Source organism: Nesoenas mayeri (assembly GCF_963082525.1).
Source record: "Nesoenas mayeri genome assembly, contig: SCAFFOLD_130, whole genome shotgun sequence".
Classification (NCBI taxonomy): domain Eukaryota; kingdom Metazoa; phylum Chordata; class Aves; order Columbiformes; family Columbidae; genus Nesoenas; species Nesoenas mayeri.
In genome coordinates this window covers 1-23,828 of record NW_027659992.1, presented here as the reverse complement: position 1 = coordinate 23,828, position 23,828 = coordinate 1, and the positions used below count along the sequence as shown (strand labels likewise).

General features: G+C 69.2%; 1 protein-coding gene across 1 annotated transcript in view; it reads right to left on the bottom strand.

Annotated features, from left to right (window-relative positions):
• LOC308052474 (filamin-A-like) overlaps positions 1–23,639 on the bottom strand; it is a gene marked incomplete at its 5' end in the record, with an annotated part of 37,660 nt that extends 14,021 nt beyond the window's left edge. Inside the window, 29 exon segments of the mRNA XM_080364550.1 lie at positions 679–882; positions 2,426–2,587; positions 3,221–3,394; positions 3,472–3,600; positions 4,650–4,790; positions 5,533–5,635; positions 5,704–5,951; positions 6,482–6,505; positions 6,714–6,903; positions 7,772–7,928; positions 9,246–9,369; positions 10,855–11,025; positions 11,108–11,268; positions 12,259–12,421; positions 13,382–13,555; positions 14,919–15,432; positions 15,434–15,517; positions 16,097–16,171; positions 16,173–16,354; positions 17,309–17,318; positions 17,320–17,427; positions 19,388–19,480; positions 19,482–19,505; positions 19,508–19,560; positions 20,303–20,393; positions 21,472–21,632; positions 22,585–22,708; positions 23,497–23,588; positions 23,591–23,639. Coding sequence (XP_080220676.1) covers positions 679–882; positions 2,426–2,587; positions 3,221–3,394; positions 3,472–3,600; positions 4,650–4,790; positions 5,533–5,635; positions 5,704–5,951; positions 6,482–6,505; positions 6,714–6,903; positions 7,772–7,928; positions 9,246–9,369; positions 10,855–11,025; positions 11,108–11,268; positions 12,259–12,421; positions 13,382–13,555; positions 14,919–15,432; positions 15,434–15,517; positions 16,097–16,171; positions 16,173–16,354; positions 17,309–17,318; positions 17,320–17,427; positions 19,388–19,480; positions 19,482–19,505; positions 19,508–19,560; positions 20,303–20,393; positions 21,472–21,632; positions 22,585–22,708; positions 23,497–23,588; positions 23,591–23,639 — 3,985 coding nt within the window.
• Between the last annotated feature and the right edge of the window lie 189 nt (positions 23,640–23,828).

Below are 23,828 nucleotides of genomic sequence, written 5' to 3'. Positions count from 1 at the left end.
CGCACGGGGGCTCTGGGGGGGCTGGGGGCTCTGGGGGGGCTGGGGACCCCCGGGGGGGCTGGGGGAGCCCTGGGGGGGCTGGGGGCTCTGGGGGGGGCTGGGGGCTTTGGGGACCCTCGATGGACAGGCTGAGCCCCCCGTACCCTGCGGGCGCCGCGTCAGCACCACACGGGACCCCCGGGGGGGCTGGGGGCTCTGGGGGGGCTGGGGGCTCTGGGGACCCCTGGAAGGGGCTGGGTGACCCCCGGGATGCTCTGGGGAGGGTCTGGGGGCTCTGGGACCACTGGGATGCTCTGGGGATGCTCAGGGGGCTTGAGGGATGCTGGGGGGGCTCAGGGGGACTCGGAGGGGCTTGGGGGATGCTGGGGGGCTCTAGGGAGCTCGGGGGGGCTCTGGGGATGCTCAGGGGGCTCAGGGGATGCTGGGGGGGCTTGGAGGGCTCAGGGGCTCTGGGGGTCTTGGGGGATGCTGGGGGGGGGCTGGGGATGCTGGGGATGCTCTGGGGGGCTCAGGGGGCTCTGGGGATGCTGGGGGGGCTGGGGGAGCTCTGGGGGACTCGGGGGATGCTGGGGATGCTCAGGGGGTCTCGGGGGGCTCAGGGGGGCTCTGGGGTGGCTCAGGGGGTCTCGGGGGGCTCTGGGGATGCTCAGGGGGTCTCGGGGGTCTCGGGGGCCGTACCGGCGTCGCGCGTGTCGATGGCGAAGCTGGCGGGCTGGAAGGTGCGCCCCTCGCGCAGCCCGGCGCCCGCGGCGCGCACGCGGCTGGCGTCGCCCAGCTCGGCCTGGCTGATGGCCACGGGCAGGGGGCTGCGCGCCAGCGGCTGCCCCCCCCGCGACAGGTGCACCAGGTGCTGCCCCACCTCCTGCGGCACGAACGAGATGCCTGCCGGACAGACGGACGGACGGTCAGCGAGGGGACGGACAGACAGACGGTCAGCGAGGGGATGGACAGGGGGACACGGGACAGACAGCGAGGGGACAGACAGGGGGACAGACAGGGGGACAGACAGGGGGACAGACAGGGGGACAGTCAGTGAGGGAACGGACAGGGGGACAGTCAGCGAGGGGACGGACAGGGGGACGGACAGGGGGACAGACAGGGGGACAGACAGGGGGACAGACAGGGGGACGGTCAGCAAGGGGATGGACAGGGGGACATGGGGACAGTCAGTGCGGGGACAGACAGGGGGACAGTCAGCAAGGGGACGGACAGGGGGACATGGGACAGACAGCAAGGGGACGGACAGGGGGACGGTCAGCGAGGGGACGGACAGGGGGACATGGGACAGACAGCAAGGGGACGGACAGGGGGACGGTCAGCGAGGGGACGGACAGGGGGACAGACCGGGGGACGGTCAGCGAGGGGACAGACAGGGGGACAGGGGAACGGTCAGCAAGGGGATGGACAGGGGGACAGTCAATGAGGGGACAGACAGGGGGACAGTCAGCGAGGGGACAGACAGGGGGACACAGGACAGTCAGCACAGGGACAAACAGGGGGACAGTCAGCGAGGGGACAGACACGGGGACAGTCAGCAAGGGGACAGACAGGGGGACATGGGGACAGACACGGGGACAGTCAGCAAGGGGACAGACAAGGGGACACGGGACAGTCAGCGAGGGGACAGACATGGGGACATGGGGACAGTCAGCGCAGGGACAGACAGGGGGACAGTCAGTGAGGGCACAGACATGGGGACATGGGGACAGTCAGTGCAGGGACAGGGGGACACAGGGGGACACACAGGGGACAGGGTGGGAGACACGGGGGCACAGGGACACAGGGATGACAGTGACTGTGTCCTCATGTCCCCCTGTGCCCCCCATGTCCCCATGTCCCCGTGTCCCCCCGTGTCCCCATGTCCCCGTGTCCCCCGTGTCCCCTCACCGACGTGGCCGTTGCGCAGGCGCTTGAGCTGGCAGGGTGACGGTGTCCCCCATGTCCCCATGTCCCCATGTCCCCCATGTCCCCCATGTCCCATTTCCCCCATGTCCTCGTGTCCCTCTGTCCCCCATGTCCCATGTCCCTGTGTCCCCCCCATGTCCCCATGTCCCCGTGTCCCCCCGTGTCCCCTCACCGACGTGGCCGTTGTGCAGGCGCTTGAGCTGGCAGGGCTCCTTGCGGCCCGAGGGCGCGGTGACGGTGTCCCCCATGTCCCCATGTCCCCATGTCCCCATGTCCCCATATCCCTCCCTGTCCCCCATGTCCCTGTGTCCCCCCCATGTCCCCATGTCCCCGTGTCCCCCCGTGTCCCCTCACCGACGTGGCCGTTGCGCAGGCGCTTGAGCTGGCAGGGCTCCTTGCGGCCCGAGGGCGCGGTGACGGTGTCCCCCATGTCCCCCATGTCCCCATGTCCCCATATCCCTCCCTGTCCCCCATGTCCCTGTGTCCCCCCCATGTCCCCGTGTCCCCCGTGTCCCCTCACCGACGTGGCCGTTGCGCAGGCGCTTGAGCTGGCAGGGCTCCTTGCGGCCCGAGGGCGCGGTGACGGTGGCCGCCAGCTGGCTCAGGTCGGTCTCCGCGATGTCCAGGGGGATGTCGGCCGACGCGCCCACCTTGAGGTGGGACAGGCGCAGCGAGTCGTCGCCTGCGGGACACGGCGCGAATGGGACGCGGCCCCGCCCACGGGCCCCGCCCACAGACCACGCCCACAGAGCCCCACCCACGGACCCCACCCACGGACCCCACCCACGGACCCCCCAGACCCCCACCCACGGACCCCACCCACAGACCCCCCACCCACAGACCCCCACCCACAGACCCCCACCCACGGACCCCACTCACGGACACCCCACCCACAGACCCCCCAACCACGGACCCCACCCACGGACCTCCACACACCCCCACCCATGGACCCCCACCCACGGACCCCACCCACGGACCCCCCAGACCCCCACCCACGGACCCCACCCACGGACCCTGCCCATGGACCCCACCCACGGACCACACCCACGGACCCCACCCACGGACCCCACCCACAGACCTCCCACCCACGGACCCCCTGAGGGACCACGGACCCCCGCCCACGGACCCTCGCCCACAGACTCCCCCGACCCCACAGACCCCCACCCACGGACCCCCACCCACGGACCCCCCACCCACGGACCCCCCACCCACGGACTCCCCGGACCCCCCACCCACAGACTCCCACCCACAGACCCCCCGGACCCCCACGGGCGCCCCCAGGAGCACCCGCAGCCCCCAGGGGCGCCCCCCGTACCGGTGATGCGCGCGGTGAAGGGGCTGCCCGCGATGTGCTTGTCGTTGTACTTGACCACGATGCTGTAGTCGCCGGGCAGCACGGGCAGGTAGGACACGCTGCACGTGCCGTCCTGGTTGTCGGTGCAGCTGATCTCCGCCTTGGACGGCCCCTCCACGGCCAGCGACAGCCCACCTGGGGGGGGGGTCAGGGGGCTGCACCCACGGGACCCCCGGACCCCCCGGGACCCCCCCCCGGACCCCCGCGCTCACCCTCGCCCGCGTCCTTGGTGTTGACGGTGAAGGCGGCCGGCTTGTTGACGGTGCCGTGGGTGAGCCCGGGGCCGTACGCGGTGACGTGGCCGCTGTTCACGTAATCCACGTAGAACTGCAGGGGGCTGCCTGGGGGGGCGACGGGGCGCGGGGGGGTCGGGGGGGCAGCCGGACCCCCCCACCCACGCCACCAGGGAAGCTGCGGGGGTGTCACGACGCGGCGGCTCCGCCAGGGGCACCGCGCGGCAATGGAGCCCCAGAGCCCCCGTTGTCCCCCCGATTGTCCCCAGACCCCCCGATCATCCCCTGACCCCCCATTGTCCCCAGCCCCCCCATTGTCCCCAGATTCCCCCATTGTCCCCCATTGCCCCCAGACCCCCTGGTTGTCCCTAACCCCCTGGATTGTCCCCAGACCCCCCGATTGCCCCCAGATCCCCCAATCATCCCCAGACCCCCCAATCATCCCCAGACCCCTAGTTGTCCCCAGTCCCCCGAATGTCCCCAGCCCCCCGGTTGTCCCCAGACCCTCCATTGTCCCCAGCCCCCAAACTGTCCCCAGCCCCCTGATTGTCCCCAGCCCCCCGGTTGTCCCCAGACCCCCCATTGTCCCCAGCCCCCAAACTGTCCCCAGCCCCCTGATTGTCCCCAGACCCCCCATTGTCCCCAGCCCCCAAACTGTCCCCAGCCCCCTGATTGTCCCCAGCCCCCCGGTTGTCCCCAGACCCCCCACTGTCCCCAGACCCCCAATAGTCCCCAGAGCCCCGGTTGCCCCCAGCCCCCCGATCGCCCCCAGCCCCCCGGTTGCCCCCGGTTGCCCCCATTGCCCCCACCTGGGATGTGCATGCCCCCTGGTCGCCCCCAGCCCCCGGTTGCCCCCAGCCCCCCGTTGCCCCCACCTGGGATGTGCATGCCCCCCATTGCCCCCCGGTTGCCCCCACCTGGGATGTGCATGCCCCCCGTTGGTTGCCCCCACCTGGGATGTGCATGCCCCTCGTTGGTTGCCCCCACCTGGGATGTGCATGCCCCCCATTGCCCCCATTGCCCCCCGTTGCCCCCACCTGGGATGTGCATGCCCCCCGTTGGTTGCCCCCACCTGGGATGTGCATGCCCCCCGTTGGTTGCCCCCACCTGGGATGTGCATGCCCCCCATTGCCCCCATTGCCCCCCATTGCCCCCACCTGGGATGTGCATGCCCTCGTAGCGGATGTCCATCTCGTGCAGCCCGGCCTCGGTGGGCGCGAACCGCACGGTCACCGTCCCGTCCTTGTTGTCCGTGATGTCGGGCTTGGCCGCCTTCCCCGAGGGCGTCCGCACCTCCCCTGCGCGGCGGCAGCGTGGGGGCTCGGGACCCGCCCTGGGGACCCTCGGGGATCGGGGACCCCCACCATGGGGACCCCTTGGGGGCTCGGGACCCCGCCCTGGGGACCCTCGGGGATCGGGGACCCCCACCATGGGGACCCCTTAGGGGCTCGGGACCCCGCCATGGGGACCCTCGGGGGATGGGGGCTCGGGACCCCGCCGTGGGGACCCTCGGGGGATCGGGGACCCCGCTGTGGGGACCCTCGGGGGATGGGGGACCCCTGCCCTGGGGACCCTCGGGGGATGGGGGCTCGGGGACCCCTTGGGGGATCGGGGGGCTCGGGGGACCCTTTGGGAGGAGCTGGGGGGCTCTGGGGACCCCCGGCGTAGGGACCCCTTGGGGGATCGGGGGCTCTGGGGACCCCTTGGGGGATCGGGGGGCTCGGGGGACCCCTGGCCTTGGGGACCCCTTGGGAGGACCTGGGGGGCTCTGGGGACGCCTAGACCTTGGGGACCCCTAATCCAGCTCCAGAGGACCCTGGGGACACCCTTGGGACACCCCAGGGACACTGTGGGGACACCATGGGGACACCGTGGGGACACCCCGGAGACACCGTGGGGACACCCTGGGGACACTCTGGGTTCACCCCGGGGACACTGTGGGGACACCCTGGGGACACCCTGGGGACACCCTGGGGACACCCCATGGACACCCCATGGACACCCTGGGGACCCCGTGGGGACCCCGTGGGGGGCGCTCACCCGTGATCTCGCCCTTCTTGACGGTGAAGGGGATGACGAGGTCGAAGGGGCGCAGCCCGGCCACGTCCAGCCCGTTGACCCCCAGCAGCGGGCGGTCGGTCGCCTGCGCGACGGCCGCGTTAGCGGGGCCGGGACCCCCCCCGACCCCCCCCCGGCCCCCCCCCGACTCACCAGGACCTGGAAGGGGCTGTTGGGGATGTGCTCGCCGCCGAAGCGCACGCAGATGACGTACTTGCCGGGCTGGGGGGCGGTGTAGAAGATGTCGAAGGTGCCGTCGGGGTTCTCGGCCACGTCCACGTCCACCTCGGAGCCGTCGGGGGTGCAGACCGAGCACGTCACCTTCCCCTTGCCCGCCGCCTTCGCGTCCACCGTGATCACCGTCTCCTCGCCCAGCTGGATCGTGGGGCCCACGCCGGCGCCTGCCGGGGCACCGGGGTCACCGGGGGCACCGGAGCCCCCCCGGAGGGGGATGGGATGGGGACCCCCTGGTGACAATGGGACATCCCCCAGAACATGGTGGGGTCATTGGGAGTCACCGGGGTCACTGGGAGTCACCGGGGTCACTGGGAGCCACCGGGGGTCACCAGGGGTCACCAGGGTCACTGGAGCCCCCCCGGAGGGGGATGGGCTGGGGACCCCCTGGTGACAATGGGACACCCCCCGGAACATGGTAGGGTCACCAGAGCCCCCCCCTAGTGACAACAGGACACCCCCCAGAACATGGTGGGGTCACTGGGAGTCACCAGGGGTCACCAGGGGTCACTGGGGTCACCAGAGCCCCCCTGGCGCAGGACAGGCTGGGGACCCCCTGGTGGCAACGGGAAACCCCCCAGAACACGGTGGGGTCACCGGAGCCCCCCTGGAGGGTGGTGGTTTGGGGGGGGGCGGTTTGGGGGCGGTTTGGGGGGCGGTTTGGGGCGCGTGCTCCCCCAGGCCATGCCGCGCTTACCTAAGCCGTGGCCGCCGATGGACACTAGAGCGCGGCAGCGGGGGGGGCGTGGGGGCGTGCGGTGGCGGAGAAGCAAGAGATCCAGTGAGACCGGGCGGTGCGACCCCCCAACCCCCCGCGGTGAAGCTGGTGCCCCCCCGGTGCCGGTGAGCGGGTGTTTGGCTCCGCCGGTGCCGGTGAAGCGGGTGCCCCCCCCCGGTGCCCATGGAGCGGGTGCCCCCGCGCCGCGTACCGGTGACGGTGCACTTGCTGGCGTCGCCGGCGGGCACGGCGCGGATGCGGTACGGCGAGTAGGGGATCTCGTCGCCGCCGTACTTGATGAGGATGGTGTAGCGCCCGGTCATGTCGGGCACGTACGACACGGTGTACGTGCCGTCCTGGTTGTCGCGGATCGTCGCCTTCTTGGGCTTCCCCTCGGGGTCCTGGGGACACGCGCGGGGACGGTGACGGCGGGGACGCGGGGGGTGGGGACATGGGGGGACATGGGGGGACATGGGGACATGGGGGGACATGGGGGACATGGGGACATGGGGGATATGGGGGACATGGGGGACGTGGGGGACACAGGGGACATGGGGGGACACAGGGGACATGGGGGCACATGGGGACGGGGGGACACGGGGACGTGGGGACATGGGGACATGGAGGACATGGGGGGACATGGGGACATGGGGCACGGGGACACGGGGACATGTGTCCCCGCGCCCCGCGTGCCCTGCACACCGTGATCTGCACGTGGGACACACACACACGCACGCACACACACACGCACACACGCACACACACACTTACACACACACACGCACACACACACACACACACACACGCACGCACACACGCACACACACACACGCACGCACACACACACACACGCACACACGCACACACACACGCACACACACGCACCGTGATCTGCACGTGGGACACGCACACACACGCACACACGCACACACAGGCACACGCACACTCACACGCGCACACACACACGCACTCACACACACTCACACACGCACACACACTCACACACACTCACACATGCACACACACACGCACACACACGCACACACACGCACACACACGCACACACACGCACACACACGCACACGCACACTCACACACGCACACACTCACACTCACACTCACACATGCACACACACACGCACGCACACACACACGCACACACGCACACACATACGCACACACATACGCACACACGCACACGCACACGCGCACTCACACACACGCACACACGCACTCACACACACACGCGCACACACGGTGTCCCCGCACCGTGATCTGCACGGCCAGCAGCCCCTCGCCCGCGTCCTTGGCGTCGATGGTGAACTCCACGGGCAGGCTGGCGGGGACGCCGGTCGTGTTCAGCCCCGGCCCGCTGGCCTTGACCTTGCTGGCGTCGTGCGTGGGCAGCGCCTTCACCTTGAACGGGCTGCGGGGACAGCGCGCCGTCACCACGGCCCCCAGACACAGACCCCCAGAGACCCCAGAGACCCCCAGAGACCCCCAGAGACCCCCAGAGACCCCAGAGACCCCCAGAGACCCCCAGAGACCCCAGAGCCCCAGAGACCCCAGAGACCCCGAGAGCCCCAGAGACCCCAGAGACCCCAGAGCCCCAGAGACCCCCACAGACCCCCACAGACCCCAGAGACCCCAGAGACCCCCAGAGCCCCAGAGACCCCAGAGACCCCCAGAGACCCCCAGAGCCCCAGAGACCCCAGAGACCCCCACAGACCCCAGAGACCCCCACAGACCCCAGAGACCCCCAGAGACCCCCAGAGACCCCCACAGACCCCAGAGACCCCAGAGCCCCAGAGACCCCCACAGACCCCAGAGACCCCCACAGACCCCAGAGACCCCCAGAGACCCCAGAGACCCCAGAGACCCCCACAGACCCCAGAGCCCCAGAGACCCCCAGAGACCCCAGAGACCCCCACAGACCCCAGAGACCCCAGAGACCCCAGAGCCCCCCACAGACCCCAGAGCCCCTCAGAGCCCCCCACAGACCCCAGAGCCCCTCAGAGCCACAGAGCCACAGACCCCCAGAGACCCCAGAGCCCCCCAGAGCCCCAGAGACCCCCGAGCACCCCAGAGCCCCCCAAAGCCCCAGAACCCCCCAGAGCGCCCCAGAGACCCCAGAGACCCCCACAGACCCCCCAGAGCCCCCCAGAGACCCCAGAGCCCCCCAGAGCCCCAGAGCCCCAGAGACCCCAGAGCCCCCCAGAGCCCCAGAGACCCCCGAGCACCCCAGAGCCCCCCAAAGCCCCAGAGCCCCACAGAGTGCCCCAGAGACCCCAGAGCCCCAGACCTCCAGAGCCCCCCAGAGACCCCAGAGCCCCCCAGAGCCCCTCAGAGACCCCCAGAGCCCTGCAGAGCCCCCCAGAGACCCCAGAGCCCCCCAGAGCCCCAGAGCCCCCCAGAGCCCCTCAGAGACCCCCAGAGCCCCAGAGCCCCCCAGAGCCCCTCAGAGCCCCCTAGAGACCCCCAGAGCCCCAGAGACTCCCCAGAGACCCCCAGAGCCCCTCAGAGACCCAGAGGCCCCCAGAGCCCCAGAGCCCCACTGACCCGCCCCAGCCCCCCAACCTGCCTGGGACCCCCAAACCTGCCCCAGTCCCCCAACCCACCCAGGCCCCCCGACTCACCCCAGCCCCCCCAAACCCCCCTGGCCCCCCAACCCGCCCCGGCCCCCCCGACCCGCCCAGGACCCCCAAACCCACCCCAGCCCCCCAAACCCCCCTGGCCCCCCAACCTGCGCGGCACGTCCTGGTCGCCGTAGCGCACGGCGATGCTGTAGGGCCCCTCGCGCGAGGGGACGTAGCTCACGCGCCGCGTCCCGTCCCCGTTGTCCGACACGTCCACCGGCTCCACCACGCCTGGCGACGGGCGTCAGCGCGGCCGGGACCCCCGACCCCGGCGCACACTGGGACCCATGGGCACCCCCCGACCCCAGCGCACAGTGGGACCCACGGGCACCCCCCGACTCCGGCGCACAGCGGGACCCAGGGGCACCCCCCGACCCCGGCGCACAGCGGGACCCACGGGCACCCCAAGACCCCGGCGCACAGTGGGACCCACGGGCACCCCCCGACCCCGGCGCACAGCGGGACCCACGGGCACCCCAAGACCCCGGCGCACAGCGGGACCCACGGGCACCCCCCGACCCCGGCGCACACCGGGACCCACGGGCACCCCCCGACCCCGGCGCACAGCGGGACCCACGGGCACCCCCCGACCCCAGCGCACAGCGGGACCCACGGGCACCCCCCGACCCCGGCGCACAGCGGGACCCACGGGCACCCCCCGACCCCGGCGCACAGCGGGACCCACGGGCACCCCCCGACCCCGGCGCACAGTGGGACCCACGGGCACCCCCCGACCCCAGCGCACAGCGGGACCCACGGGCACCCCCCGACCCCGGCGCACACCGGGACCCACGGGCACCCCCCGACCCCGGCGCACAGCGGGACCCACGGGCACCCCAAGACCCCGGCGCACAGTGGGACCCACGGGCACCCCCCGACCCCGGCGCAGGGCACCCCCCCGACCCCGGCGCACACCGGGACCCACGGGCACCCCCCGACCCCGGCGCACAGCGGGACCCACGGGCACCCCAAGACCCCGGCGCACAGCGGGACCCACGGGCACCCCAGGACTCCCTGCATGGCCCTATGGGGCACCCCATGACCTCCTATAGCAACCCCAGACCCCTCATAGAGTCCTATGGGGCACCCCAAGACCCCACAGGGCACCCCAAGATCCCCTATAGACCCTTATGGGACACCCCAAGCCCCCCAGGGCACCCCAAGATCCCCTATAGACCCTTATGGGACACCCCAAGACCCCCAGGGCACCCCAGGATCCCCTATAGACTCTTATGGGACACCCCAAGATCCCCCATAGACCCTTACGGGACACCCCAAGCCCCCCAGGGCACCCCAAGATCCCCTATAGACCCTTATGGGGCACCCCAAGCCCCACTCGGGCACCCCAAGACCCCCTATAGACCCTTATGGGACACCCCAATATCCCCCAAAGACCCTTACGGGGCACGCCAAGGCCCCCCAGGGCACCCCAAGATCCCCCATAGACCCTTATGGGACACCCCAAGATTCCCCATAGACCCTTATGGGACACCCCAAGATCCCACATAGACCCTTACAGGACACCTCAAGCCCCCCAGGGCACCCGGGGACACCCCGAGGGACACCCCAAGCCCCCCCAGGGCACCCCAAGATCCCCCATAGACCCTTATGGGACACCCCAAGCCCCCCAGGGTGCCCATGGGACACCCCGTGGGACACCCCAGCCCCCCCCCAGCCCCCCATTTCCCCTCACGCCGGGGTCCCCCGCGCCCCCACCTTTGGGCCCCAGCACTTTAACGTCCAGGGGCGCCACGCCGGCCTTGCTGGCGTCCACGGTGAAGCTCTGCGGCACGTTGGCGCGCACGGCGCCCGGCGTCAGCCCCGGCCCCGCGCACTTCACCTTGGACGCGTCCACCACGTCCGTCACCGGCACCTTGAACGGGCTCCCTGGGGGGACACGGCGGTGACGGTGACGCCGCCGGGACCCCCCCGGGACCCCTCCCCGGGACCCCCGGACCCCCGCGCTCACCGGGGACCTGGTGGCCGCCGTAGGTGACGTTGAGGCTGTAGGTGCCCGGCTCGTAGGGCACGTACTCCACCGAGCAGCTGCCGTCCTTGTTGTCCGTGCACGACATCTTGGCCTCCGACGGGCCCTCCACCGCCAGCCCCAGCCCCCCCGTGCCGGCGCCGCTGCGCACGCGGGGCACGGACACGCGGTCAGGGGGACCCCACACCCCGACCCCACGAGGGGAGCGGGATAGGGGACATGGGGGGCAGGGGGACATGGGGGGCACGGACACGCGGTCAGGGGGACCCCACACCCCGAACCCATGAGGGGAGTGGGATAGGGGACATGGGGGGCAGGGGGGACCCCAAACCCCAACCCCACGATGGGAGCGGTGCAGGGGACACGGGGGGCAGGGGGACATGGGGGGCACGGACACGCGGTCAGGGGGACCCCACACCCCGACCCCCTGATGGGAGCGGTGCAGGGGACATGGGGGGCAGAGGGGACCCCAAACCCTGACCCCATGATGGGAGCAGTGCAGGGGACATGGGGGGCAGAGGGGACCCCAAACCCTGACCCCATGATGGGAGCGGTGTAGGGGACACGGGGGGCAGGGGGGACCCCAAACCCTGACCCCCTGATGGGAGCAGTGCAGGGGACATGGGGGGCAGGGGGGAACCCCAAACCCCAAACCCCTGATGGGAGCGGTGCAGGGGACACGGGGGGCAGGGGGACATGGGGGGCAGGGGGGACCCCAAACCCCGACCCCCTGATGGGAGCAGCGCAGGGGACATGGGGGGCAGGGGAACATGGGGGTCAGGGGGACCCCAAATCCTGACCCCTGATGGGAGCGGCGCAGGGGACATGGGGGGCAGGGGACACGGGGGGCAGGGGGGACATGGGGGGCAGGGGGGACACAGGGGGCAGGGGGGACACAGGGGGTTCGGGGGGACAGGGGGGTCAGGGGGACCCCAAACCCTGACCCCATGAGGGCTTTGGGGTCCTGGAGAGTTTTGGTTCACGGGCAGGAGGTTTGGGGCGCGGGGCTTTTGGGGTCCCGGGGGGTTTTGGGGCGATGGGGGTTGGGGTGCGGGGGTTTTGGGGCGATGGGGGATGGGAGTGCAGGGGTTTTGGGGCAGGGGGGTCCCATGGGGGTCCCGTGGGGGTCTCACCGGGTCTCCACGGTGAACTTGTTGGGCTGGTTGGTGGTGCCGCTCTGGATGCCGGGGCCGTGCACGCGCACGCGCGCGGGGTCGCAGCCCTCGGTCACGGCCACGCGGAACGGGCTGTGGGGCACCGGGCTGCCCGCGTACGCCACGTCCACCGTGTGCAGCCCTGCGGGGACACGCGGGTCACGCGGGGTCACGGGGGGACACGGGGGGACACGGGGGGTCACCAGCGACTGTTGTCTGCGGTCTTGGTAACTTGGGTGAATCCTCTATGTTCGTACAGCCCATAATTCAAAACACAAAATGCCCTGGTTCCCCGAAAATAGGACCTACCCCGAAAATAAGACCTACCCGAAAATATGACCTACCCCGAAAATAAGATCTACCCTAAAAGTGAGACCTACCCCAAAAGTGAGACCTACCCTGAAAGTAAGGCCTAATAAACAAAGACCTAATCAGAAAACAAGTCCTAATCAGAAAATAAGTCCTAATCAGAAAATAAACCCTAATCAGAAAATAACTCCTAATTAGAAAATAAGCCCTAATCAGGACATAAGCCCTAATCAGAAAATAAGTTCTAATCAGAAAATAAGTCCTAATTAGAAAACAAGCCCTTCTTCAAAAATACGACCTACCCAGAAAATCAGCCCTCCCCTGAAAATAAGCGCTACCCTAAAAATAAGAGCTACTCGAAAATAAGGCTTACGCCGAAAATAAGCCCTCCCCTGAAGATTAGACCTACCCGAAAATAAACCCTACCCGAAAATAAGAGCCACCTGAAAATAAACCCTACCCGAAAATAAGAGCTACCTGAAAATAAACCCTACCCGAAAATAAACCCTACCCGAAAATAAGAGCCACCTGAAAATAAACCCTACCCGAAAATAAGAGCTACCCGAAAATAAACCCTACCCGAAAATAAACCCTACCCGAAAATAAGAGCTACCCGAAAATAAACCCTACCCGAAAATAAGAGCTACCCGAAAATAAACCCTACCCGAAAATAAGAGCTACCCGAAAATAAACCCTACCCGAAAATAAGCCCTAGTGTGATTTTTCAGGGTTTTTGCCGTAAATACGGTCCCCGCTCCACCAACGCGCGTCCCGGCGGCGCCGCGGCGCTCACCCTCCTCGTAGGGCGTGTACTCCACGTGGTAGGTGCCGTCGCCGCGGTCGCGCACGAAGGTGTCGGTGACGTTCCCGGAGGGGTTGGTCACGCGCGCCGTCACGTGCGGCCCCCCCGCCGCGCTCAGCGCCCGCGCGTCCACCTCGAACTCCGTCACCGCCTCGCGGAACACGCCTGCGGGGGGGCCACGGGGTCACGGGGGGGGGCCACGGGGTCACGGGGGGGGGGACGGCGTCATGGGGGGCAATGGGGGTGGGGAATGGGGGGGGGGGAATGGTGTCACGGGAGGGGAAACAGTCACAGGAGAAATGGGGGAGAAATGGGGTCACAGGGGGGGAAAATGGGGTCGGGGAGGGGAAACGGGATCACAGGGGGAAATGGGGGGGAAACGGGGTCACGAGGGGGGAACGGGGTCACGGGGGGGGGGATGGGGGGTGAAACGGGGTCACGAGGGGGGAACGGGGTCACGGGGGGGCAATGGGGGTGGGGAATGGGGCCAAGGGGATGGAAAACGGGGCAAAGGGGACAGAAAACGGGGGTAGAAAATGGGCACGGGGGATGGAGAACAGGTCTGAGGGGACGGGGAGGGGTCCGAGGGGACAGAAAGGGCTCCAAAGGGATGGAAAGAGGTCCAAGGGGACGGGGAGGGGTCTGGGGGCACGCGGAGGGGTCCAAGGGGTGGAAATGGGGACAAGGGGATGGAAACTGGTCCAAAGGGATGGAGATGGGTCCGAGGGGACAGAAAGGGGTCCAAAGGGATGGAAAGGGGTCCAAAGGGCTTGGGGAGGGGTCTGGGGGGATGGGGAGGGGTCCAAAGGGATGGAAAGGGGTCCGAGGGGACGGGGAGGGGTCCGAGGGGATGAGGAGGGGTCCAAAGGGATGGAGACGGGTCCAAGGGGACAGAAAGGGGTCCAAAGGGATGGAAATGGGTCCGAGGGGACGGGGAGGGGTCCAAAGGGATGGAAACATGGACAAGGGGACAGAAAGGGGTCCGAGGGGGACAGAAAGGGGTCCAAGGGGATGGAAAGGGGGTCCAAAGGGCTTGGGGAGGGGTCTGGGGGGATGGGGAGGGGTCCAAAGGGATGGAAACGGGGCCAAGGGTTTGGGGAGGGGTCCAAGGGGACAGAAAGGGGTCCAAAGGGATGGAAATGGGTCCGAGGGGACGGGGAGGGGTCCAAAGGGATGGAAACACGGACAAGGGGACAGAAAGGGGTCCGAGGGGACAGAAAGGGGTCCAAGGGGATAGAAATGGGGCCAAGGGGATGGGGAGGGGTCCGGGGGGACGGGGAGGGGTCCAAAGGGATGGAAACGGGGCCAAGGGGATGGGGAGAGGTCCGGGGGGCTGCGGAGGGGTCCAAAGGAATGGAAAGGGGTCTGAGGGGATGGGGATGGGTCCAAGGGGACAGAAAGGGGTCCAAGGGGATAGAAACGGGGCCAAGGGGATGGAAAGGGGTCTGAGGGGACGGGGAGGGGTCCGAGGGTTTGGGGAGGGGTCCGAGGGTGTCCCGTCCCATCGCGTGGCGTGGCCGGCGCTCACCCTTCCCCTCGACGCCGGGCCCGTAGACCTTGACGCCGGCGGTGTCGACGGCGGGCTCCACGCGCACCTTGGAGGGGAAGTGCGGCACGGGCTGGCCGCCGTACTCCACCGTGATGGTGTAGACGCCGGCGCTGAGCGGCGTGTAGGCGATGGTGTAGGTGCCGTCGCCGCCGTCCTCCACGCGCACCTCGGCGCGGGCGCCGGCCTCCGAGGCGATGCCGATGGTGAGCTCGGCCGTGCCGGCGCGGCTGCAGTCCACGCGGAAGTGGCCGGGCTGGCCGGCCGTGCCGCCCTCCAGCCCCGGCCCCGAGCACGTCACCTTGGAGGCGTCGAAGGGCGCGCGCACGGGCGCGCGGAACGGCGACCCCGGCACGTGCGCGCCGGCGAACAGGATGTTGATGTTGTAGTCGCCGGGCTCGGTGGGCAGGTAGGACACGGCGCAGGTGCCGTCGCCGTTGTCCAGGCACTCGATCTTGGCCTCGCACGGACCCTCCACCGTCAGCCCCAGCCCCCCCCGTGCCGGCGCCCTTGGTGTCGATGGTGAACGGCGCCGGCACGCCGGCCAGCCCGCCCTGCAGCCCCGGACCGAAGGCGCGAACCTGCCGGGGAGGGACGCGGCGCTGGGGGGACCGCGGGGGGCCCCCCCGCACCCACCGACCCAGGGGACACCGCGCTGTGACCCCCAAGACCCCCCCATCCCAATGGGATGACCCCCAAGACCCCCATCCCAATGGGCTGATCCCCAAGACCACCCCATCCCAATGGGATGACCCCCAAGACCTCCCGACCCCATTGGAATGACCCCCAAGACCCCCCCATCCCAATGGAATGACCCCCAAGACCCCCCCATCCCAATGGAATAATGCCCAAGACCCCCCCCATCCCAATGGAATGACCCCCAAGACCCCCCCATCCCAATGGGATGACCCCAATCTCCCCACCCCACCAGGATGACCCCCAAGACCCCCACCCCATTGGAATGACCAAGACCCCAACCCCACAGGGCCATGCCCAGCCCACCCCCAGGGCCACACCCATCCCCACCCCCGGGGCCACACCCATCCCCACCCCCATCCCCACCCCCCCAGGCCACGCCCATTCCCACCACCACCCCGCCCCCGTGGCCACGCCCACCCCCACCCCCCCCCCATGGCCCCGCCCCCCCACCCGCCGCTCACCTTGGAGGGGTCGGTGGGCGCCACGGCGTCCATGGCGAAGGGGCTGCCGGGCAGGGGGACGCCGTCGTAGGCGATCGTCCAGCAGGTGCGTCCCCTCCTCGCGCGGCACGAAGCGCAGCACGCTGCCCCGGGCGCCCGGCTCCGCCGCGCACGGCACCGGCTGCCGCGACGGCCCCGCCACGCGCGCGCTCACGCGGCCCTGCCCCCCCGCGCCCGCCGCCGACACCGTCAGCTCCCGCTCCTTGCCCACCTCCAGCTCTGCGGGGGAAACGGGCGCCGTGGGGGGCGGCCCCCCCACAAAGGGGGAACACCCACAAACCCACACGTGGGAACCCCAAACCCCAAACATGGGAACCCCCCCAGACCCACATATGGGAACCCCCAAACCCACATATGGGAACCCCGAACCCCAAACATGGGAACCCCCCACCCCACATATGGGAACCCCAAAACATGGGAACCCCCAAACCCACATATGGGAACCCCCCAAACCCACATATGGGAACCCCCAAACATGGAAACCACCCCACCCCACACCTGGGAACCCCCAAACCCCAAACATGGGAACCCCCCAAACTCACACATGGGAACCCCCAAACATGGGAAGCCCCAAATCCCAAACATGGAACCCCCAAACATGGAAGCCCCAAACATGGGAAGCCCCAAACATGGGAACCCCCCCACCCCAAACATGGGAACCCTCGAACATGGAACCCCCCCACCCCACACATGGGAATCCCGAGACCCCACATATGGGAACCCCCCAAACCCACATATGGGAACCCCCAAACATGGGAACCCCCAAACATGGAACCCCACAAACCCCACACATGGGAACCCCCAAACATGGGAACCCCCCTACCCCACATATGGGAACCCCCAAACCCACATATGGGAACCCCAAACCCCCAAACATGGGAACCCCCAAACCCCACATATGGGAACCCCCAAACCCCCACCCCAAGTCCTCTCTGGAGACGGAGCCCCCCAACCACCCCAGCCTATGGGCCCCCTGTCCTCCCAGCCCCCAGCCCTATGGGTCCCCGAGCCCTATGGGTCCCTGAGCCCCCCCAGCCCTACGGATTCCCCAGCCCCCCAGCCCCCCAGCCCTATGGGTCCCCCGGCCCCCCAGCCCCGTGCCCCCAGCCCTATGGGTCCCCGAGCCCCCAGCCCTATGGGTCCCCCGGCCCCACAGCGCCGCGCCCCCCGTACTTTCGTCCAAGGCCGGAGATCTTGACCTTGGCCAGGTCCAGGCCGGGCGCCACCCCCATGGTGAAGGGGCTCTTGGGGATGGGGTCCCCCCCGTAGGTCACCGACACCCCCAGGTTACCCTGCGGACACGGCCGCGGCTGTGGGGCGCCCACCCCCGGTGCATGTGGGGCTGTGGGGCGCCCCACGCCAGGGGAGCGCCGCGACCCACACCCACCCCGGGTGCATGTGGGGCGCCCCACGCCGGGGAGCGCCGCGACCCACACCCACCCCAGGGGCACACTGGGGTGTATAATTTGGGGTGCCCCCATCTGCTGCAGTGGGGTGTACCTGGCGGTGTATGTGGGTTGTATTTGGGGTGCATTGGGTGTATTTGAGGTGTATTAGGAGCCCCCACCTGCTGCACGGGGGGTGGACTTGACGGTGTGGGTGGGGTGTATGTGGGGTGTATCTGGGGTGCATTGGGGTGCAGTGGGGGATGTATGTGGGGTGTATCTGGGGTGTATGTGGGATGCATTGGGATGCACTGGGATGCACTAGGGTGTATGTGTGGTGCATTGGGATGCACTGTGATGCATTGGGTGCATTGGGGTGCATTGGGGTGCATTGGGGTTGCAGTGGGGGTGCAGTGGGGCGCAGCGGGGTCTCACCTGCTGCACGGGGGTGTACTTGACGGTGTGGGTGTGCTGCATTGGGATGCATTGGATGCATTGGATGCACTGTGATGCATTGGGGTGCAGTGGGGTGCAGTGGGGTGCAGTGGGGTGCAGTGGGGGTGCAGTGGGGCCTCACCTGCTGCACGGGGGTGTACTTGACGGTGTGGGTGTGGTGCATTGGGATGCACTGTGATGCATTGGGGTGCATTGGGGTGCACTGGGGCGCAGTGGGGGTGCAGTGGGGTGCAGTGGGTGCAGTGGGGCCTCACCTGCTGCACGGGGGTGTACTTGACGGTGTGGGTGTGGTGCATTGGGATGCACTGTGATGCATTGGGGTGCATTGGGGTGCACTGGGGCGCAGTGGGGGTGCAGTGGGGTGCAGTGGGGTGCAGTGGGGCCTCACCTGCAGCACGGGGGTGTACTTGACGGTGTGGGGTGTGGTGCATTGGGTGCACTGTGATGCATTGGGGTGCATTGGAGTGCAGTGGGGTGCATTGGGGTGCATTGTGGTGCATTGGGGCGCAGTGGGGGTGCAGTGGGTGCAGTGGGGCGCAGTGGGGCCTCACCTGCTGCACGGGGTGTACTTGACGGTGTGGGTGTGGTGCATTGGGATGCACTGTGATGCATTGGGGTGCATTGGGGTGCACTGGGGCGCAGTGGGGGTGCAGTGGGGTGCAGTGGGGTGCAGTGGGGTGCAGTGGGGTGCATTGGGGTGCATTGGGGTGCATTGGGGCGCAGTGGGGGTGCAGTGGGGTGCAGTGGGGTGCAGTGGGGTGCAGTGGGGTGCAGTGGGGCCTCACCTGCTGCACGGGGATGTACTTGACGGTGTGGGTGTGGTGCATTGGGGTGCACTGTGATGCATTGGGGTGCATTGGGGTGCAGTGGGGTGCATTGGGGTGCATTGGGGTGCAGTGGGGTGCAGTGGGGTGCAGTGGGGCCTCACCTGCTGCACGGGGGTGTACTTGACGGTGTGGGTGTGGTGCATTGGGGTGCACTGTGATGCATTGGGGTGCATTGGGGTGCATTGGGGCGCAGTGGGGGCGCAGTGGGGGTGCATTGGGGTGCATTGGGGTGCATTAGGGCGCAGTGGGGGTGCAGTGGGGGTGCAGTGGGGCCTCACCTGCTGCACGGGGGTGTACTTGACGGTTGTGGGTGTGGTGCATTGGGGTGCACTGTGATGCATTGGGGTGCATTGGGGTGCAGTGGGGTGCATTGGGTGCATTGGGGTGCATTGGGGCGCAGTGGGGTGCAGTGGGGTGCAGTGGGGCCTCACCTGCTGCACGGGGGTGTACTTGACGGTGTGGGTGTGGTGCATTGGGGTGCACTGTGATGCATTGGGGTGCATTGGGGTGCAGTGGGGTGCATTGGGGTGCATTGGGGTGCATTGGGGCGCAGTGGGGTGCAGTGGGGTGCAGTGGGGCCTCACCTGCTGCACGGGGGTGTACTTGACGGTGTGGGTGCCGTCGTGGTTGTCGATGAGCTCCAGGTCCCGCGCGGCCTCCCCCTTGGCGGGGCCCGCTCACCTGCACGTCCCAGCGCCGCGCGGCCCGCCCGCCTTGGCGTTCACCGTGAAGTGCGTGGGCTTGCCCAGCTCCACGCCTGCGGGACACGGGGGTCAGGGGGACATGGGGACACGGGGCTCAGGGGGGTCAGGGGCGGACATGGGGGTCAGGGGGATGCAGGGGGACATGGGGACATGGGTGGTCAGGGGGGTCAGGGGGGACATGGGGGACACGGGGCTCAGGGGGGTCAGGGGGACATGGGGGTCAGGGGGGACACGGGGGGACACGGGGGGGTCATGGGGGACACGGGGGACACAGGGGGACAGGGGGGTCAGGGGGACACGGGGGGACACAGGGGACACAAGGGGGACAGGGGGGTCAGGGGGGATGTGGGGGGACATGGGGACATGGGGGTCAGGGGGTCAGGGGGGTCAGAGGGGACATGGGGGACACGGGGGTCAGGGGGGACACAGGGGGACAGGGGGGGACACGGGGGTCAGGGGGTCAGGGGAGACACGGGGGGACATGGGGGGACATGGAACATGGGGGTCAGGGGGGTCAGGGGGGACATGGGGGACATGGGGGGGACATGGGGGTCAGGGGGGTCAGGGGGGACACGGGGACACAGGGGGTCAGGGGGGACATGGGGGTGAGGGGGTCAGGGGGACACGGGGGTCAGGGGGGGACACAGGGGGACATGAGGGGTCAGGGGGGACATGGGGGTGAGGGGGGTCAGGGGGTCAGGGGGGATCAGAAGGACAACGGGGGACAGGGAGGGGACAGGGGGGTCAGGGGGGTCCCCAAATCCCGCCCTCCCCCGCTGCGCCCCCCCCACTGACCGGAGCGGCTGAGCCCCGGCCCCTCCGCCTTCACTTTGCTGGCGTCGTGCGCCGGGTCCACCTTGACCCGGATGGGGCTGCTGGGGGTGGCCTGCGGGAGGGACCCCCGTCAGCAACGGGGACCCCCAGATCGGCCCCATGGGACCCCAGATGGGCCCATGGGACCCCCAGATGGGCCCCATGGGACCCCCAGTCAGCAACGGGGACCCCCAGATGGGCCCCATGGGACCCCCAATCGGCAACGGGGGACCCCAGATGGGCCCCACGGGACCCCCAGATCGGCCTCATGGGACCCCCAGATCAGCCCCATGGGACCCCCCAGATGGGCCCATGGGACGGACCCCCAGTCAGCAACGGGGACCCCCAGATGGGCCCATGGGACCCCCAGATGGGCCCATGGGACCCCCAGTCAGCAACGGGAGACCCCAGATTGGCCCCATGGGACCCGCAGCCCAGCCCCACATGACCCCCAAATCAACCCCATGGGACCCCCCAGATTGGCCCCACGGGACCCCCAGACCAGCCCCATGGGACCCCAGCCCGGCCCCACATGACCCCAAATCAGCCCCATGGGACCCCAAATCAGCCCCATGGGACCCCCAGCCCGGCCTCACATGACCCCAGATCAGCCCCATGGGACCCCAAATCAGCACCTGTGGGACCCCAAATCAGCCCCCCGTGACCCGGATCGGCACCTGGTCTGCGAACAGCACCATGATGGTGTAGGCGCCGGCGCCGCGGGCATGGGCCCCCCCAGGACCCTCAATGAGCCCCCAGGACCCCCAACGAGCCCCCAGGACCCCAATGAGCCCCCAGGACCCCAAATCAGCCCCATAGGACCCCAGATCAGCACCTGGTCGGCGAACAGCACCATGATGGTGTAGGCGCCAGCGCCGCGGGGCGTGGGCCCCCCAGGACCCCCAATGAGCCCCCATGACCCCCAATGAGCCCCCAGGACCCCAAATCAGCCCCCATGACCCCGATCAGCCCCATGGGACCCCGGCGCACACCCTGGTCTGCGAACAGCACCATGATGGTGTAGGCGCCGGCGCCGCGCGGCGTGGGCCCCCCAGGACCCCCAATGAGCCCCCAGGACCCCAATGAGCTCCCAGGACCCCAAATCAGCCCCATAGGACCCCAGATCAGCCCCATAGGACCCCGGCGCACACCTGGTCTGCGAACAGCACCATGATGGTGTAGGCGCCGGCGCCGCGCGGCGTGTAGCGCACGGTGAACGTGTCGTTGTCGTTGCGGATGATGTCGAAATCCACGTCGGCCTCGGCCGGACCCTCCACCCCCGGCGCGCACTTGATCCCGATGCTCACGTCGCCTGGGGGGGGGCCCAAAATCACACACGGACCCCCAGAGCCCCCCAGAGCCCACAGACCCCCCCACAGACCCCACAGACCCCCCCCAGAGCCCACAGACCCCCCCACAGACCCCACAGACCCCCTCACAGACCCCACAGAGCCCATAGACCCCCCCACAGACCCCACAGAGAGCACCCGAACTCCCTCCCAGAGCCCCAGAGAACCCCCAGAGCCCCCAGACCCCCAAATCCCTTCAGAGAGCCCTTAGACCCCCCCAGAGAGCCCCAGACCCCCTCCCAGAGTCCCCAGACCCCCCCGAGCCCCCAGACCCCCCAGACCCCCAAATCCCCTCAGAGAGTCCTTAGACTCCCCAAGAGAACCCCCAGACCCCAAACCTGCCCAGAGACCCCCCCAGAGACACTCCAGACCCCAAACCCCCCCAGATCCCCCCAGAGAGCCCCCAGACCCCAAAACCCCCAGACACACTCCAGACCCCAAACCCGCCCAGAGAGCCCCCAGACCCCCAAACCCCCCAGACCCCCAACCCCCCCCAGAGACCCTCCAAACCCACCCAGATGCCTCCACAGAGCCTCCAGACCCCCAACCCCCCCCAGAGACCCTCCAAACCCACCCAGAGAGCCCCCCGCCGTGTGACCCCCCCGCCACCCCGCACTCACCCTGTGACACCCCCTGCCCCCACCGTGATCCCCCCAGACCACCCCCAACGCTCACCCTGTGACCCCCGCCCCCATCAGCACTCACCCCTGTGACCCCCCCTGTGCCCCCCCGACCCCTCTGTGCCCCCACCCTGTGCCCCCCCCGCTCACCCTGTGCCCCCCCCCGCCCCCCCCGCCCCCCTGCTCACCCTGTACCCCCCCGTGCCCCCCCCGCTCACCCTGGCCGCCCCCCCCCGTGCCCCCCCCGCGCCCCCCCCCACCCTGGCCGGCCCCCCCCCGTGCCCCCCCCGCGCACCCTGGCCGGCCTCGGCGCAGTCCACGGTGAAGTACGTGGGCTCGTGGGCCTTGAGCCCCGTCTTGGCCACCCCGGGGCCGTAGACCTTGACCTTGTGGGGGTGGCTGCCGGCCCCCACCCCCACCTGACAACGGAGGGGGGGTCAGGAGCGCGGCCCCGGGCACTTGCGACCCCCCCAGGGATTGGGGACCCCCCCCGGGTTTGGGGAACCCACAGGTTGGAGACACCCTCAGGGATTGGGGACCCCCCCCGGTTTGGGGAACCCACCCAGGGTTTGGGGACCCCCCCTGGGTTTGGGGACCCCTTGGGTTTGGGGAACCCCCTGGGTCTTGGAGACCCCACCCGGGGTTTGGGAACCTTCCCCCGGGGAATTGGAGAGCCCCCCCCGGGTTTGGGACCCCCCAGGGTGTGGGGACCCCCCACCCCGAGTTTGGAGACCCCCCCTCTCTGGGTTTGGGAAACCCCCCCAGGTTTGGGGATGCCCCCAGGTCTTGGAGACCCCCCCCAGGTTTGGGGATGCCCCAGGTCTTGGAGACCCCCCCCAGGTTTGGGACCCCTATGGGTTTATGGGATGCCCCCCGGGTTTGGGACCACCCCCTGTTTTTTGGGACCCCTCCCGGTTTGTGGACCCCCCCCCAGGGTTTGGAATCCCCCCTGGGTTTGTGGGACCCCTGGGTTTGGGACCCCCCCGGGTTTGTGTGATGACCCCTGGGTTTGGGACCCCCCCCCCCCCGGGTTTGGGGATGCCCCCAGGTCTTGGAGACCCCACCCCAGGTTTGTGACCCCCCCCTGATTTTTGGGACTCCCCGGTTTTTAGGACCCCCCCCTGATTTTTGCCCCCCCCCCCCCCCCCAGTTTTGGGGACACCCCCCCCCCAGTTTTTGGGCCCCCCCGGGTCTGCGCCCCCCTTACGCGGAAGGGGCTGTGGGGGATGTTGACGCCCCCCCAGGCCAGCAGCGCCGTGTGCTTGAGCGCCTTGCGGGGGGTGTAGCGGCAGCTGAAGTGCCGTCGCCGTTGTCCTTGACCGACACATCCACCGGGGTCCCCTCGGCGTCCTGGGGGGGCACAAATGCGCACAGTGAGACCCCCCCAAATATGCACAGTGACACCCCCAATCCGCACAGTGACACCCCACATCCACACAATGACACCCCCCAGATCCGCACAGTGAGACCCCCCCGAGATCCACCCAGTGAGCCCCCCAAATCCACACAGTGACACCCCAAATCCACACAGTGACACCC